The sequence below is a fragment of the Muntiacus reevesi genome, chromosome 4 (assembly GCF_963930625.1).
Source record: "Muntiacus reevesi chromosome 4, mMunRee1.1, whole genome shotgun sequence".
Classification (NCBI taxonomy): Eukaryota; Metazoa; Chordata; class Mammalia; order Artiodactyla; family Cervidae; genus Muntiacus; species Muntiacus reevesi.
Genome location: NC_089252.1, coordinates 40,724,252 through 40,742,304, shown reverse-complemented (window position 1 = coordinate 40,742,304; position 18,053 = coordinate 40,724,252). Strand labels below are relative to the sequence as shown.

General features: G+C 48.2%; 1 protein-coding gene across 2 annotated transcripts in view; it reads right to left on the bottom strand.

The window, feature by feature from the left end:
* GNAL (G protein subunit alpha L) overlaps positions 1-16,421 on the bottom strand; it is a 47,351-nt gene extending 30,930 nt beyond the window's left edge. The window contains exons 1-5 of one of the 2 annotated variants that reach the window (XM_065932599.1): positions 16,280-16,421; positions 15,988-16,060; positions 15,580-15,584; positions 15,250-15,302; positions 14,852-14,971 (exon numbers count right to left, since the gene is read on the bottom strand). In XM_065932599.1, the coding sequence (XP_065788671.1) occupies positions 14,852-14,971; positions 15,250-15,302; positions 15,580-15,584; positions 15,988-16,060; positions 16,280-16,421 (393 nt within the window). Of the gene's footprint in view, positions 1-14,851; positions 14,972-15,249; positions 15,305-15,579; positions 15,585-15,987; positions 16,061-16,279 lie in introns of both variants that reach the window. The other variant, XM_065932598.1, reaches the window with a different exon arrangement.
* Positions 16,422-18,053: the final 1,632 nt, after the last annotated feature.

Genomic DNA, 18,053 nt, shown 5'->3' with positions numbered 1-18,053 from the left:
GTGGAGGTGGCCCTGTGGAGTGTGGAGTTTCAAGGAGCTTGAAACTATGTGGATTATATCCCCAAGATCCAGCAAAGAGCTGAGGAAAGCGACCACCAGAATGAGCCACGACTCCTGGTCCCAAGAAGCTAACACAAAATGACTCATACACCGAATAACTAGGTGACAAAAAGCGACCACCAGAATGAGCCACGACTCCTGGTCCCAAGAAGCTAACACAAAATGACTCATACACCGAATAACTAGGTGACAATGAAGGGAGTAAGTACTGGGTATAATACAGTGGCCGAAGCTAGAGCCACAGGGAGGTGAAAGCTGCGGGAGTTCAGGAAAGGGAGAGATTATCCATTTCAGAGCAGACTGGAGAGGTCTCCAAAGGAGGTGGAATTAAACTCAAAGAACTTGTAGGACCTGAGCTATGAAGGTCGTAACAGCAGCCTAGAACGGGGTGGCTTCACTGACTGGGTGGGAGACACAAAACCAGGGAACCACCAAGCCTTGGTGACACCTGCAAGCTAACCTGGCTGCTCTCTAACGATGACGTCTTATCTAAGTGCGTCATATGCTCTATACATGCATCCATGTATCTCCATCACCCCCCACATGAAAATCGAGTTGCTGATTTCCTGGCATGGGGGAGGGGGATACTACATGAGGGAGGGGATAGTACACGGGGAGGGGTATTACATGGGGGAGGGAATACTACTTGGGGGAGAGGATACGATACGGGGGTAGCATCTTATTTAGATTGTGTGGTGTTGGTTATAGGCTTCTGATTTTTTTTTTTTTTTTTGAAAGCTGTTAAAATGTTTTACCAAGAAAAACACCCAGGGGAGAAATCAGCTCATTTGTTTCAAACAAACAAGCGTGATCTCCTGATAATCAGCCTTCTGCTGGGAAGGCACTTCGGGTCCCTCTTGGCTCCTCTGGGACCCCCTACCGCCTGGGTGTCTACGGCTCTGCTATGGCTACAGAAAAACACCTTGCTGGCCCTGTTCGGGTGGCTGGCAATGAAACCACCACAGACGGGATGCGAAAATAACTGTGGCCAGCAGACCTCTCAGAGCCTCACTCTCCTGGAAACCCTTGTTAGGGTCCCAGGAATGGCTACTGGGTCCAGCCAGCCTCTGACCCTGAGCTGCCCTTCCCAGCACTAAAGGGACACAGCACCCTTCCCCTAAGGGCACCTTGCTCTGTGCATCCTGAGTGGTCCTTCCCTTCCTTTGATGTAGCACTGAAACAGTTTTGATAGAAAAACCAACAGGCTGCAAACCACAGAGTTGGACATGATAATAAATGCCCAGGGGTCTCACAGATCAAGGCCAAACAGGCTCACCCAACCTCACATGCCCCCCACCCCAAGTGGAGTTGAGGATTCATCCCCACAGGCACCCCCTGCCCCGCGTAGAGCGAGGATTCACCCAGAGACAGGAATCCTGAAGCATCTGCACCAGGACGTAGAGAATACAACTGGTAAACATCCCCCTCCAGGGACTCAGTAATGTCACATCGGGAATCAGAGCCATGACAACTGTCCTGGAGGCCTCTCCTGCCCCAGGCAGGGGGGTGAGGGCCCAGGCTGAGCCCCCCACCCTGATCTCACACTACACTCAGCGATTCTAGTCATGCCGTTAGAAACCATTCCCCACTTTAATTTTTTGACCTTGAATACATATGGCATCTCACTATATTTTAGAAAAGAACACCTTTCCTGGGCGGGCCCTTTTCCATCTCTAGCAAACTGAAACCTTGAATTTGTTTTCCTAGAATTTTCTTCTCATGTTCGCATGAACATGAGTGACCTGAGTCCTTCTATCTTTCTTACTTATTTTCTATTCAAGATGAAAGTGAAAAATAAAAGTGTTAGTCACTCAGTTGTGTCTTGACTCTTTGCAACCCTACAGATTGTAGCCCGCCAGGCTCCTGTGTCCATGGGATTTCCCAAGAAAGAATACTGGAATGGGTAGCCATTCCCTGCATCAGGGGATCTTCCTGACTTGGGAATCAAACCTGGGTCTCCCGCACTGTAGGCAGATCCACTGAGCCACCAGGGAAGCCCTGATATGCAATCCATGTGTGTCCCTGTAGGTCTGGCAGGGGTGGGAGCAGAAGGACAGACCGAGGAGGCTCAGGCGACCCTGCCCGGGGCTGGACCACCCACTTGAGGGGGTGAAGGTGTCCTAATGGAAGAGGTGTCAAGCCTTCATTATGACCAATCCTTCATATTTATCACACATTCTGTCTTCAAGCAAAAATGCTGTTGCTGACTTTGAATAAATCAAGACCTATCCTGAACTGTAAATATAAAAATACCTACAGGGAAGTGTAGTTATCACTGTGATGGTGAAGTATAGCTACATTTATGCCCAGCAGCCCCTATACCCTGAGACTAGGAGGCACTGCAAGTCTACTGCCGCAGCTGGGCCCGCCCAGGGCTGAGAACCACACAGGAACCCATCTCTACCTGAGGGCACAGCGGAAACCTCCGGGAGCTTTTCAAACACACAGATTCCTCGGACCTTCCCCTGAGAGTTCCTACTCAAAGTCTCTGAGAGCAGGCAGAGGGATCTTGCTTTAAAAGCTCCCTAGATGATCCTGAGGTGCCAATTTGGGAATAATGCCTACACCTCGGGGCCGCCAAGTTCTCAGGCTGCTTCAGAGCTCAAAGGCTTGATTATGGGGTCGGCTCAGGGTGTGCTCAGAGTTTTTTTACTGGGGCAGCAGGAGATAAAAAGGGAAGTATGTGGAAGACAGGGGGACCAGGGCCCCCAAACACCCTCTCTGCCTTTCTTGTTGAAGAGCTGGCCCTGCGCATGGGCCCACTGAGCTTGCCAAGTACACACAAGAACGTCACTACATAAAAACTGACTGAGGCAGGTCATCGCCAACACAGGAAACCACCCATTCAGGTTGAGCATTTGTTAGTTAATGAGGCTGCCCAATGACGCCGAGGTCCTCTATATATATAAGCACATTCATACTTGGGCTTTCCTCGTGGTTCAGATGATGGCAAAGAATCTGCCTGCAATGCAGGAGACCCGAATTCAATCCCTGGGTCGGGAGGATCCCCTGGAGAAGGGAATATCTACCCACTTCAATATTCTTGCCTGGAGAATTCCATGGAGAGACGAGCCTGGCGGGCTACAGTCTATGGGGTTGTAAAGAGTTGGATGTGACTGAAGCGGCTTAGCACGCACACAGAGACAATTTTAGACTAGGATTTGGTGAAATCCTAGGATCTCTTGATCTGCAGCTTTTCATGCGTGCGGGTCTCATCTTTCTACTTTTTAGACCATGAGCCCGAGAACAGGGATTATTTAAAAAATCTCAACTCCACTCCCTGAGCCCTTAACCCAATGCCCTGAGCACAGCTGGGGCTCCATGAACACAGCCTGAATTGTTTCATTAGCTTGGGATACAAAAAGGTGAGCTGAACTAACAAATTATAAAATGATGCTCATAAAATACAAAAGATTTAAATGGAGATGTGTGATGACCATCAGTACCATACAATCCTGAGTCATGTGTAAAAGCACCATTACTTCTCATTCAGATGGGACCCCAATCAGATTCATTTCCATTGGCGGCTCAAGGGGCGGAGATATCAACTGAGTTCCCCTTCCTTCTCCTATATTCTCCCTCCTGCATTTCAGTTATTGGGGGTCTCTGAGTCGTGCATCCCCTGCTCTGTTTCAGGACCTCGGATTCTGAGCCGACCAGGCACGCAAGGCAGCTGGGGCTGGCCTCCTCCTCCTGGTTTCTGGGGCGGATGCTCCTGACACCCCTTCCTGCTCTCCCCAGGTACAGAGCAGCATGGGAGGGTCACAGCCCCCTCTTCCCTCTCCTTTTCAGAACAGGGAACAGTCATTTTCTTTCACTTTAATCATTTTCTCCCTTGAGAAACGAATTCAAACGTCTTTCACTTGCCAGCAGAGTGGGCGGGAGGTGGGTGGAAATCTTTCAAGATTCAATAACAGCTCAACACGGGGCTCAGCCGGAGGAGCTGGCACTGTAACCCCTTCAGGGCCAACTCTGCCTGATATTTTGCTGGAGGGGGACTCACTCCTGGTCTCTGGTCAGAACCACCCCTTATGGCCTTACATATGATGACGTGGATCTAATTCAAGAGAGACATGTGGCAAGAAAACCAAGATGAAACAGAAACAATGCAATTGACTCCTTTTACCTAAGATGATGAATTGTATGCTCGAAAGAGAAAAAGAAAACCCTTGGAAAGTCTGGGTGAGGAACTCCGTGGGACCAAGGTGCTCCATGAGTCCTCACTGGCTGGTGCTGGGCTGGGGCGGAAGCACCCGGGCACCCAAGCTGGCACCTCTAAGCACAGTCCAGCACCCTGTTTCCTCGGATCGTCAGAGTGCTAACATGTACCGCCGCCACCTGTTCTACCCATTGGGTGGCTCCAGGCACACAGATCTGCCCTGGAGCAGCCCAGCCCTCTACCTGCCCCAGGATGCCTCCTCCCCGCCCCCTCCACCCCAGCACCTGGGCGGAGCTTCCCAGGGATGAAGCCTGGGGAGCCCGTAGAAGCCAGGTCTACCTACCCAAGCTCCCCTCTCAGACAGTTAAGAATCTGCCTGCAATGCAGGAGACCCGGGTTCAATCCCTGGGTTGGAAAGATGCCCTGGAGAAGAGAATGGCACCCCACTCCAGTTATTCTTGCCTGGAGAATCCATAGACAGAGAAGCCTGGTGGCTACAGTTGATGGGATCACAAAGAGTCAGACACGACTGAGCTACTGAGCACGCACTCTCCTTCTAGACTTGATCTCCAAATCCCACTGGGGCAAAAAGAATGATCTGGAAGCCGTTGGTGAACTGAAGCTGGGAAAAGAAAGGTGCTCCTTTCAAACGGCTGATAAGGGACAATAACTAAGCACGGGACAGATAGAAAGTATGAATCACAGCAATTCCAGACTCTGGAGAGACTAAAGAAGCTCCAGTATCTGGAACTTTCTCTCTGCAAACACCATGTGCTCATTGTCTTCTGGGCCCCAGTTTTAAATAGTAGCGACTGAGTAATGCTTCTTGCTCATCCTCCGTTTCCACACTCGAATTCTCTGCACACTGTGAGTCACTCACTTTCTCCCACGTCTCTGACTCCCTCCTGGACAGACACCCAGCCCCGCTCACTCTCACAATCCAACTGAATAGCACAGTGAGTTCCTTTAAGGCTCAGGAACTGGGAACTGGCTTTTTTCCCCAGTGAGCTGAAAAGGAATCCCCCCCAACCATGTATCCTATTCAGATTCATAACATAGCCTTTTCTAAACACACACAGACCAGAGCCAATTTTGTGGCTCACAAGTACAATGCTAATTTGTATGTTTTCAGTGAATTACTCAATGCCCTAAAAAAGCGCACGCATAAGTGACAATGAAAAGAACAAAGCCACACAATCTGCCTCTGCTCAAGCGATCCAGACGGTGTGGCTCTTCCTTGGCAGCGGTGTCCAGAAGGACATGAGGACACACAACAGTGTGGAGCATGCGGCGGCTTTCCATCACAACAGGTGTGGAAAGGCAGGTCTCACAGGTAAACCAGACTTGGCCGCTGGTAATCCACCTACAGACATGGACAAGGGCCACATGGCTGACTGTCCCTGAGACAGGCAATGGTGGACAACACGGGAGACAGGGATGCTGGGAGATGGTCGGGGCCATGCCAAGCGGTGGACATGTCCCCCACCGCCCAACTTGCAGACAGAGAAGTGTGGCTGAGAAAGCTCTATAAGAGAAGCTCTGGTCAGCACTGGGAGGGAGGATGAGGGTGCCTACTCATCAAGGAGGATGCACACTGCCAGGCCCAGGCCAGGCCCCCTCCTCATGGGCTGTCCCTCCCCACCAGCCTGGGCTCTGACGGCCTCGTGGACATCAGGGTTGCAGCGTGGGCTCGTGGAGGCCCAATGAACAGCCAGTGGCCTGCACCTGTCACAGTACCACATGCAGGCTGGTGGAGAAGAAACCTCTGTTTCCTCTGCCCCAGCCTCAACTGTCTGCTGCAGCAGCCATGGTGATGCGGTCCTGGGGCACCTGGCATGTGGCTTCCTCACTTAAGATGTCTGGACGTGTGTAGTGCATGACAGATTTTGAAGACTAAGAAAAAAGATGACAAAATATCTCAGAAATAGCTTCTGGAGATTGCACATTACAGGAATATGTGGGGTATATCATGTTAAGTAAAATATCTTGTTAAACTTCACTTGTTTCATTTCGTAAAAACGCGGCTACTTGGGGGTAAAATTACACACGTGGTTTGCATCTGTGGCTCTCATTACACCTTCACTTCCTGTGTGTGGTCAGTGTGGCGTGGAGGACGTGCTGATTGAGAAAGGCCTGGCCGTGGTCTCACGTGGTGACGCAGCCACTCTGAAATCAGCAGAGTGTTTCAGCTTTGCAGGCGCGTAACAGACATTTGATTAAAAAACGCTTCTCTTCTGCACAGCTAATCGGGAGTACAGAGAACGGCAAATGTGGAGCCCAGCTTTCGGCATACATTGACTCGCTCAACCAAATCTGCACAGAGTTCTGGGAGGAGGGAGTGCTGTTATGCTCACTCTAGAGGCGGACACACTGAGGTTCAGGGAGCGTGGCTGCCGGGAAGGGGTGGGCGGCCTCCGGCTCAGGAACGTTGAAAGTTTAAAATACTTTCAAAATCACCTGGCTTATTATATTTGTAATAAAAAAGGAATGGGACAGCATCAGTCTCTGGAATTAAGAGTCCCATTAAGAACAAGAGTTGACTGCCAGGATGTGACATGGAGCTCCTGGAAGGACAGTTGTTCCAGCACGCAGGGATTTATCTCCCACCATTGTCTCCTGCACACTTGGGGCCTGTCTTCACAAGGAAGCACCTCAACCACGTTGTGCCAGCGAATCTCACAGCATCGTCCTCTATCACAAGAAGTGCAAGTCCCAGTAGAATCAAGGTTCAGGATTTTCTTTATCAGGCATTTTGCTCACACGACCCCTTTGAGATCCTCTCATAAACCTCCCTCTGAGAGGGAGCAGGGCACAAAGAATACAGGCTAATAAATTAGAAAATTTATTATTTTCTAAGTATAAACATGTTTGCTCCTTGGAAGAAAAGCTATGACCAACCTAGATAGTATATTAAAAAGCAGAGACATTACTTTGCCAACAAAGGTCCGTCCAGTCAAAGCTATGGTTTTCCCAGTAGTCATGTATAGATGTGGAAGTAAAGACTATAAAGAAAGCTGAGCACCGAAGAATTGATGTTTCTGAACTGTGGTGTTGGAGAAGACTCTGAGAGTCCCTTGGACTGCAAGATCAAACCAGTCAATCCCAAAGGAAATCAGTCCTGAATATTCATTGGAAGGACTGATGCTTAAGTGGAAACGCCAATACTTTGGCCACCTGATACGAAGAACTGACTCACTGGAAAAGACCCGGATGCTGGGAAAGACTGAAGGCAGGAGGAGAAGGGGATAACAGAGGATGAGATGATTGGATGGCATCACCAACTCAATGGACATGAGTTTGAGCAAGCTCTGGGAGGTGGTCATGGACACCTAGGATCCCAGGGAAGCCTGGTGTGCTGCAGTCCATGGGGTTGCAAAGAGTTGGACATGACTGAGCAACTGAACTGAACTGAAATTAGAAAACTCCAATTTCTCCTTACTGTGGACTGCAGGTGGCCAGAACTGGGGGAATGACACAGGTCATCACTGGTCCTCACAGGGTCATCTTTTGCTTTGCTCTGTTATGTGTTTGTCTATAACACAGTGAAAACATTGCACCCCTTCCGTCCCCCACATCGGAACATTCCACATGTCTCTCCCACTTCCTCTCTGTTGCCCCGAACACTTTGATGCTCATTCTCTTCTCTTTTACAGAAATTATCACAAATATATTGGGTTGGTCAAAAAGTTTGTTTGGGTTTTTCCATAACATCTTATGAAAACCCAAACAAAGTTTCTGGCCAACCCAGAATGTGTGCTGAAACAGCACAGTCCTTACTTCTGCTTATTTCCGAACATCACAGAATGGTGTTGTTCTTTACATAAACTTCCATCATTTCAGTTGGTTCAGCATCAACACACGGAAACCCACCCATGTCGAGCTGCACGTGGAGTCCACTGATGCTGCACCCGTCTCTCACGGGTCCCCACAGGGTCTGAGTCAATGTCCTACAGATGGGCGTTTGGGCTGTTCCAGCCTTCGGTTCTAACAACTGGGCCACTATGCTTCTTGTTACACATTCCTAACAACGACACTAGTTTTATTAATTAAAACAAACAATCTTGAAATCCATTGTAATCTCTGCCCCTCTGGCAATAGCCAGAAATCTCCTAGGTGTTCCTCAAAAATGGCAGCATGAAGAAAAAAAGATCTGGTACTTTGATGAGTCTATTGTGTGCAGCTCAGAATCTCCTTCCCGTTATTATCAAATACATCTTTTCAGTCCTTGGTGGTATACAAGGACAAGGTTTATCTTCAAAGAACTCAGTAATTTGTTCATTATGTAAAATGATTTTTTTTTTAAGAATTATGCAATTAGCCAAGAACATGTCTACAACTGCTCTTTTCTTTTTTTTTTGAAGCAATATGATGTTTAATTTCCCACAAAATGCTGTATTTCTTCCACTCTGGATGTACTACAGTTTTAATAATAGATTCTTGGGGGTGAGGGGGTGTATGGGAGGAGAATGCTGTCACATTAAATGTGCGTATCTATTAAAAGACACATGGCAGTTTCAGAAATTCCACACTTTAAAGGTGCAGAGTGATAAGGCTCCCTCAGCCCTGGGCTGGTCTCCCTGGCTTGGGTGACACAAAGGACCCTTCAGAACTGCTCAGAGCTGCACTCAACAGTTATGCATTTCTGAGTCTAGTTTCTTATGCACAGGTCAAGAGATGCTTTATCTGCAGTGGACGTGGATGTGATGTTGAAAAGATGCCTATAAGAGGAAATGTTGATAATGAGAAAGAAAACATATTTTCCCTACATGTAAATCTTAATTTGAAGCAACCATAAAAAGCCCTGAGAAGTTTTAGTCATTCACTGGTTGATATTTAAAATGGAACTTGTAGGAGACTTTCCTGGTGGTCTAGTTGCGTCTGGGACTCTGAGCTCCAAATGCAGGGGGCCTGGGTTTGATCCCTGGTCAGGGAACTAAGATCCCGCATGCCACGACTAAGACCAGGAGCAGCCAAATAAATAAATAAAAATATTAAAAAAATAAAATGGAACTTGTAGAATATTAATCCTGTGGTCCCGGGCTCTGAGTTGATTAAAAGGAAAGACACTTGGGAGTAACACCTGTCATCGGTTGCTTAGGCCTGGGGGTGACCCACGTCTTCTGGGCCGGCAGGGGGGTTGGCAAAAATATATACGTCAAATTGAATTTCCAGCACATTTTTATTGTAACTAAAGTTCCTTTCTGGTTCTCAAATTGGTACTTGGTCAACAGTAATAACCATAAAGATTCATGGCTCTTCCGGTCTTTAAATTCCCAAGCTTTCTCACTGGATACGACTCATTCTCAAGTAATGCCATGAGGCTGATACTACTGTCCCCATTTTACAGATGGGAAAATTCAAAGGCAAGTCGGCTAAGAGGCTGTGTCTGACCAAGAACTGGCTCAAGTCCATTAGATCTTGGATTCATTCTGCTGCATCCCAATTCACCGGGGCTGGCTGGAATAATCCTAAAAACTGTTTGGAGAGAGGCCCTATCCTTTCTGCTTATAGCTGCACTATTTTATTTTCAAGGGCCAAAGAGGTTCCCACTGGCACTGAAGTTTTTTTGCAGACCTTAAAATATTTAAAGTCCTAGAGTTAGCACATCTTAAATTTGACAAAAAAAACATATCCTCTCTAAACTATCAGGGACATAATAAAAACTTTTTATACATTTTCTCTGAAAGATGGCCTTGTGTAATGGGATTCAAACACATCTCAATAGCCCATAAGGATAAATGCCTGGTGAGAAGCACATGGATGTGACAACACAAAAATGCCTCTACTTAAGGGATTGGATTTAACTCCCAACAGAGTAATGCCAGATATCAGAGTATGAAAAGAAGCTACAAAAATTTAAAATAGAAACTTACCACAGAGATATTTTTATACTACATCCAAGGAATGTAACACAGGCCATCTGAGACCCTGGGGAAGAGTATAAACCAAAAGCCGGGAAGAGGCCCTAATGGGGTGATGTCCACGTTCTAATGGCCTATTTAGTTCAACAACAACAACAACAACAGGCTACTAGAGGTGTCTTTGACCAGCTCAGGAAGACGCATAACACTTCTTCAAGGGAGTGGAAAAATAGTCCCTCGTTGATATTTTTCATCCTGATTAATTAATTGACTGTGCAGGTAAATGTCTGCAGTTATGATGCAATGGGACGAACGAAACTGCAAGAGTGTCCCATGAAAGTGGCCAACTTGCAGCAAGAATTTGGTGGATAAATTGTTCTTTAGGGCAGGTCTGCATCCTGGTCACTGGGATATTCCTGTTTCCAGGCCACCCTACCCTTCACCTAAGACGCCTCTGGGAAATTTTACTTGAATGTGTGAATGACCCAGTAATTCCCAAAGTTTCATTTTCAACCACTTGCATTTTTGCTCCTAAGAGAAAGGAGTGGCCACCAGAGCTGACTGTCTCTGGCATGCTGGAGGCTGACCCCAGTGACTCCAGAGACCACCCTGCTCTTCTGGGAAACTTTCTCTTGCCAGGCTGTTCCAAGGGTCTGTACCCGGCCTGATTACACCTCTCTGCCCACAGTTGGAACTAGGCTGACCTGGCGATGGGGTTGGACCGGTGATTCCTGAGCCCAGGAAGGCCAAATGGCAGGGCTTGGAGTCAGACCACTGGGCTCCAGTCCTGACCACCTGTCAACTCTGACCCTGGAGCAGTCAACCGCCTCCTCTGAGCTCCCATCCCCGATGAGGGCTGGGAGCTAACACAGATGTTGTGACCAGTGGATTCAGGACGTGGCCTGAGAGCTGAGGCCTTGCTTTCCCTGGTATCAAGCCAGCGGACTGACACCACCAAAACAAGATGAAAACCGAGGAAGAGAAGATTTTTTTCTGATAGGCTCTTAGGTATTTTAACATCCCACTTTTGTTTTTCTTTACATTTTTACTATAAATTTATCCCAGATCAAAATATTTTCTGTAGAATATAGTATTTTTGACTCTCAGATGGTAAAGCAACTGCCTGCAAATGCAGACAACTCAGGTTCGATCCCTGGGTATGGAAGATCCTCTGGAGGAGGACTTGTGATGAACATCCACTTAGGAGACAGGTAATGACGACAGAGCCCTGACTGACCTGATTGCTCTCAGATTGCTCACTAAGTCTCACTTATCTACCAGCCCTTAGAAATGCTAGCAAAATACACCTTTAAGAGAGCTAATATAATACCCATTTTGGGAAGAAAACACCAAACAAACCAATTAAGACTCCACTTTAATTCATCACTGATTGTCTACGGGCTTCCCAGGTGGCACTAGTGGTAAAGAACCTGTCTGCCAGTGTAGGAGTCAGAAGAGACACAGGTTTGATCCCTGGGTCAGGAAGATCCCCTAAAGAGGGCATGGCAACCCACTCCAGTATTCTTGCCTGGAGAATCCCATGGACAGAGGAGCCTGGCGGATTACAGCCCATGGGGTTGCAAAGAGTCAGACACGACTGAGCAACTTGGCACACTGATTGTCTGGTATTGTGCTAAGAGTTTTGCTGGAGCAATCACAGTATTGTTCCACTTTGTAAGTGATCAAATAGTGCATGTTCTGTCATGCCCACCACCTGGCATGTGTGTCTTCTACCACTTCCTGAGCAGACTGGCTGGGTGCACAGACAGGGCATCAACCAGTGAAGGGTTCGAGGCCATGTGGACGTGTGCTCATGAGCAAAGCACTGTGAACAGGACGTGGCCAGCAAGCTGTCCACTCCAGACTGCCCGGTGTCTCCATCTGGACTGTTCCAGGTGCCTCCGAGATGGTCCCCCACTTCACCTCTCCCTCCCCAGAACCTGTTCCACCCGCAGCCAGAGCAACAGTGATGCAACACTCAGGTCTTCCCTCTCGGAGGTTCCAATCCCTCCCAGGTGGGGACAGACCAGGCCTGAGAGGCTCCCGCCCTCGCCCTGACCTCCCCAGGCACCCTCTGCTGGGCAGGCCACTAGCCAGCCTCACTCCTCTTCCTGTTACAATGTTAGGGCCGTTCATGGGGTCACAAAGAGTTGGCCATGACTGAACAACAAGGGTTCAACCGAGATTCACTCAGGAGTCTAAGGTGAAGCATATCCCAGGTGTGACATTCTTAGAGGAAATTCTCAGGACCCTCTGAGATACTCTAGACTTTTCATCATAAAGAGCAACCTGATGCAGAATCTCAAATTCTTAATAATGAACAAGAAACTCCAACTTTCCTCTAATTTTTCCTTCTTAAATAACTCTGAAATTAATTTTTAATGATAGGAAATATTTGATTCAGAAATTATTCTAGATCTATAGGGAAACAAACTTAAGACCCTAAAGGAATTGGACTGTGACACAGACAGATTTTCTCAAGGATTTAATCTGAAAGTACTAGATTTAGTAAATTTGTGTTATGTTTACTATTAAAATACTTGATTTAGCTCTACTATTATAGTTTTTATTACTTTTTATTTATTTTATATTTTATTTATTTTTTTTACTATTATAGTTTTTAAAATGGACATGTTCTTTAAACAAAAGTTAATTGTCTTCAAATGAACCAAGTGTTATTAGTATACGTCAGACATTTGCCTTAACATCACCCTTATGAGGCTCATCAAAACATAAATTCAAGAACTATTCAATCTAATAGTATAAGTGATGAATATTTCAGAGCACTATAGAATAAACATTACTGAAAGTTGTGTGCACATTAAAATAAAACAATTTTCAGGAAGAAAGTTAATATTAGACATTGATTTCCTTTCTTATGTAAGTACTGGCTCAATTGTAAACATAATCTTATTTGATACAGAGACCCAGTATGACAACAGAATGTAGGCTTAAAAACTACCAAAAAAAAAAAGTTTTGCTTCTGAAAAAGCATTACAATTCCATCTGCATCAGCTGGTTCCCAATGCTCTTTTATTTTAATGACAGTTAATTATGACCATCATTTCACAACGGCTTCAACATACCTATATGAAAATATATGTCTTCAGTGCAAATGGTTTCTTGAGTTTTATGTTTTTTTTTAATTATTAAAAATTGTTCTATAGCTCAAAAACACATTTGCAAATTAGGTGCTTTGGGTTCCTTAGTAACCCACGTGGGTGTTACTGTTTTTGGATTTCAGATGGAATCTGGCACGGCCTTGTCACGTGTGTGTTCATCATAAGCAGAAGAAAATATGACAGATCAATCCATCTTGATGTTAATTTCTCATCATATGCTGAGAATAACTTCTCCCTTCATCAGAACCACACAGAAGGTGTTTCATGATTACTTTCAGATGAGCATGCAGGACAAAATTTAGAACTCAGATGCGTATCTATAAATAAGCAAATCTGAAGGGGACTGAGAACACCTGATTTCAGCTAGGAGCCTGCAGTTCTGGGGGACTTTTCCAGTAGGTAAGCCATTGTAGCGTGCTAGGAGGACCCAGGGCTCTAGTAGGCTAAAGCCCAGCTTTGTTCCCCATCGTTTCCTTGACACCTCCCCTCCACGACATCCAGTTAAAGACACAGTTAAGTAAACAACAGTGTGCCTGCCATGCCAGACGCCACAGTCACTTTTTCTAGGTGGTTTGCCATCGCTACCTTTGCCTTCTTAGAAATTCTAGGGGTTTCATTGGCTATGTTGGAATGCTTATCAGAGACAAATGTCATGTGAGAGGATGCAGTAAAAAGCGTTAAAAAGTAATTCTTATCCACCATCTGGACACAGAGCCTATGGGGCAATTGTGTTCTACTGAAGGGAGTGGGGACGGGGATGCACATGGGCCCATCTGTCTTACACAGAGCCTCCCGCGTCAGCTTCCTCAGAAAAGAGAGTGTTGAGAATGAAAACCATCTCAAGGACACCATGCCAGGCAGCAGGAACTCTGAAGTACTTTTTTTGGGGGTGGGGGTACACACACGCACACACACTCTTCTGGCAGAACTAAAAAAAATGATTTTCTGAGAAGCCAAAGAAATATTTTCTCCTTTGAAACATGCTACATCAAATGACCAAACAACAGTATTTTAAAGAAATGTATGTCCACCAAACAAGAGAAAACTCATATATTCACATCACCCTCTTGCATAAGCAACAGTGCTATCCAAGTGATTTAAAAAAGCAGCCCGAAATTCTGCGGACATGAAGGGAATTACATTTTCCCAGGAGACAGTCGACATTCAGAAGTGATCCAGGTGTGACCTACAGCTGGCCTGCGCCCCTCACGTGAACTGAAGACCCCCCATCTTAAGAGTAAACTGGGTTCTGTTCTCTTACTCCCAAGGATATGATCACATAGCATAAAGCACTTCTTTCTGCTCATGCAATTTCTACTCTTCTGGTATCTGGGAAATGGTGTAATTGTTGATTTAGAAATACGCAGGGGAAAACGCACCACCAGTATTTCTTAGAGGTATGCTGTCTTCCTGATCATCACCTGCACCAACACGGTCATTAAAACATTTCTTACAATTTTATTGTCTTTACTATTTTTAACACGTGTTAATATTTTGGTATAGAGGGAAGCACTTCTTCCTAGCAGAGAGCTAAAATTTTGAAGAAAGTCAATAAAGAAATAATATTAACACTGGTTCTCAGTAAGCCACCTGGTTAACAACTGTTCCATCTTGCACCATTTAAAATACTTTGGTAAGGATTTACTTACCTGGGAATATTCAAAATCAGTGATGGGGGCAATGCTCTTGATATAGTCTGATCGAAACTGGTTTTCTGGGTTGGCCAGTGGAACGGGGGGAATTATGGTGCTCATCGCTGACACAATTGTCTACAGTGGAATGAAGGAAAAGAATGTACGGATAAATAAACCACTTAGGCGCCACGTGTGATAATCTAGTATGTGATTTCTGTCTACACTGTTTGAGGAAGCAGAGGACACAACGTTTTCACTGAACAAATAATTAAGAAATTCCTGGGACTTCCTTGGTGGTCCACTATTTGAGACACCAGTGCTCCCAAATCAGGAGGCATGGGTTCAGTCCCTGGTAGGGGAAGTAAGGTCCCTCATGCTGCACAGCTTGGCCAAAAACAAAACAAAATCCTTACCACAATAGCATCCTTAACGTTTTTCCGGATGTCCAGAATTTTCTGTTTCTTCTCTCTGTATGAAAAGAGAATGGTTATTAATTAACTTTCTGCACAGCTGGTTGAATGCTGAATGACACTTTAGATTCCCAGACACAGTGGGGCTGACATAGTACCACTAGATGTCAACATTAGCCCCAGGACAACAGTGAAATTTTTTTTTTTTTAATCTGGGCAAGAAAAATACCTAGCTTTTTCAGGTTTGGACTCTAAATAAATTTGAAGGGACGCACGACAGACTCTAGCTCTAGACAACCACACAGGTGAAACCTAACAAGGTAAAATGGTCACGACTACTGCTACAAAAAATACCAGGCTACACTTGCAAACATATCTTATTTGAATCTATCCATATGTTGAATTGAAATAGATGCAGACACAGGGAGAAGTATATATATTGACACATTAAGTGTGTCAATACTAACAACAATATTGAGCAATACTAACAACACAGATCAATACCTCTAGTATCTAATAAATCATACTTTGTTAAGTAAATATTTTGATGTAGGCACCACCAGAGGAAGGATTTGCTTAAATACGCCAAATTGAACAACTCGCGTCTATATTTTCTGTCCTTAAGGGCTGACTCAAAGATCAAATTAACTGTTTAGAGAGAACATTTTTGGGGAGGCCGGGAGAGAAAGGACAAAGTTTGTATGCGGTTTGGAAGCAAACCCGGAATGGTTCATTCCTTACTCTGGATTAAATCCGTTGACGTGCAGGATCCTCATTTGTTTGACGATAGTGCTTTTCCCAGACTCACCAGCCCCTGAAAATACACAGAGAGAGCGCTGTGACCGGGGGGCTGAAGACCGTGGCCATCTCTCCCGCCACCAGAGACGCACCAGCGTCCTGCCCGCGCGCGGACGTGTCCAGGCGCGCGCTCGCGGTCGGCGGGGGCGCTGGCCCCGCAGCCCGGCCCTCTCCGAGCCGCGCGGGCCGTGCGCTCCGCTCTGGCCGGGCGCCGCCGCGCACCCCCCGGCCTTACCCAGCAGCAGCAGGCGGTGAGTCGCCTTGTAAGCCAGCCGCTCCTTTTGCAACTGCTTCTCGATCTTCTTGTTGGCCTCGCGCCGCTCCTTTTCGTCGACGCCCTGGTCTTCTGACGTCTTGCTGTTGCCCAAACACCCCATGCCTTCCCGCTCGCGTGGACCTCAGGCACGGTTAGGAATTTGCACAAAAGGCGGCAGACAACTGTAGGTGTGTGTAGACCCTGCGGCGGCCTTTCTTCCTCGCTGTTGAAAGAGACGTTCCGGTCTCTCGGTGTTTTCGACCAGAGTAGGCGTTTCTTCTCCCTCCCTGTGCCCACCGCGAGCTCCCAACTCAGAGAACGCAAAGAAGACGCGCGGAGCCAAGTGCTTTTTAAAGACAATTGTTTAGAATGATCTGCTGGATAAACAGCAGTAAGCGGAGACAAGGCGGAGAGCGCCGGTCCTCCAGAGCCGGCCGGGTGGCGCTGGCCCTCCCCGCGCCCCGCGCGCCCCTCTACGCGCGCCCGGCTGCTCGCGCCCGAAGAGCTGCCGGGGAGCGCCTAGGGGGACCGGAGCATGGACGCTCTGCCGGGTCCCCGAGCCCCGCCGGTGGCGGCCGAGCAAGGCGCGGTGGGATGGAGCGCGCCGGGTCCCCGCCCGTGACTGTGGTCACCTGTCGGCCACCCGCGCCCCATCCCATGTCCAAGCCCCTGAAGCCTCCTCGCAGCGGGGAAAGGGAGCCGACACAGGGCGGCGGGGCAGGGGGTCCTGGGATCTGGAGGGGTGGCGGCCGCCCTCGAAGGGAACCGCGGAGGCTCACCCGCGTGCAGTCCGAACGCGGCGCGCGCGGCTCCCTCGCAGCCCGAGCGGCTCTGGGTCTGGGCGTGCGCTCCCGCGATCCCGCACCGCCTCCGGCTCGCGGCGGGCGAGGCCTCGTGCTGGATCATGCATATTCTATCAAGGGGAGGGTCCGTGCCGGGCTCAGGCACCCCGCCTCCCCTCGTTCCCGTTCTAGACGGTTCCAGCGCTCCCACGCCGCCTCCCGCCCCCGGCTCTCCTCCGTGCGCTCTGAGCAGCTTGGCTACTTTTCTGGAAGGCGCCGTGGCCCGGAGCCTGGCTCCGCTGCCTGAACCAGTGAGGGCGGCTGCCCGTTCCCACCTGTTGCGCGGGTGCCAGCCAGACACTGCCCCGCTGCTGCGGCGGTGCTCGGCGTCCTCGCTGCTGGACGCCGGGGGTCACCCCCTGTGCATCTCCAGGCTCGGGACCCTGGCACCGCGCGCCGATTCCTCTCAGGGCTCCTCTCGGCTCTGCCGTCCGGTCCCCTCCAGCCCTAACGTTCCCTCGCGGTCCGCACGCCTGGTGTCCTGCGCCCAGCGCTCCGCGAGCCTCACCCGGCTTCCCGCTGTTTCTTCCCTTCTCTACAACGCGTTCCCCAGCGGACAAACACAGTCAACTCCGTCCAGTTTGACATTTTGACACCGACGCGCCCCCCCGCCCCAGGCCATACATCAGCCCCACCGTGTCTTGCTGCCCACAAGCTCCGAGTTAAAACCTAGGACTGACCCCCGCCCCCCCCCGCCCTGTTCGCCCCACCTTGGTTCACACTTCAGCTCCTGCAGTCAGGCTTTGACCCACCCTTCACTGAAACACTCTCTCGGAGCCATCAGCGGACCCCGGGGGCCGGACTTCTCCGAGGAACTGTGGTCTTGACCTTCACTGACTCCCTTGGAGACTCCTTCGGCTTCCCCTCCCCCCACCGTGTTCTTGAATTTCCCTCCTCTTCCAACCGGAGCA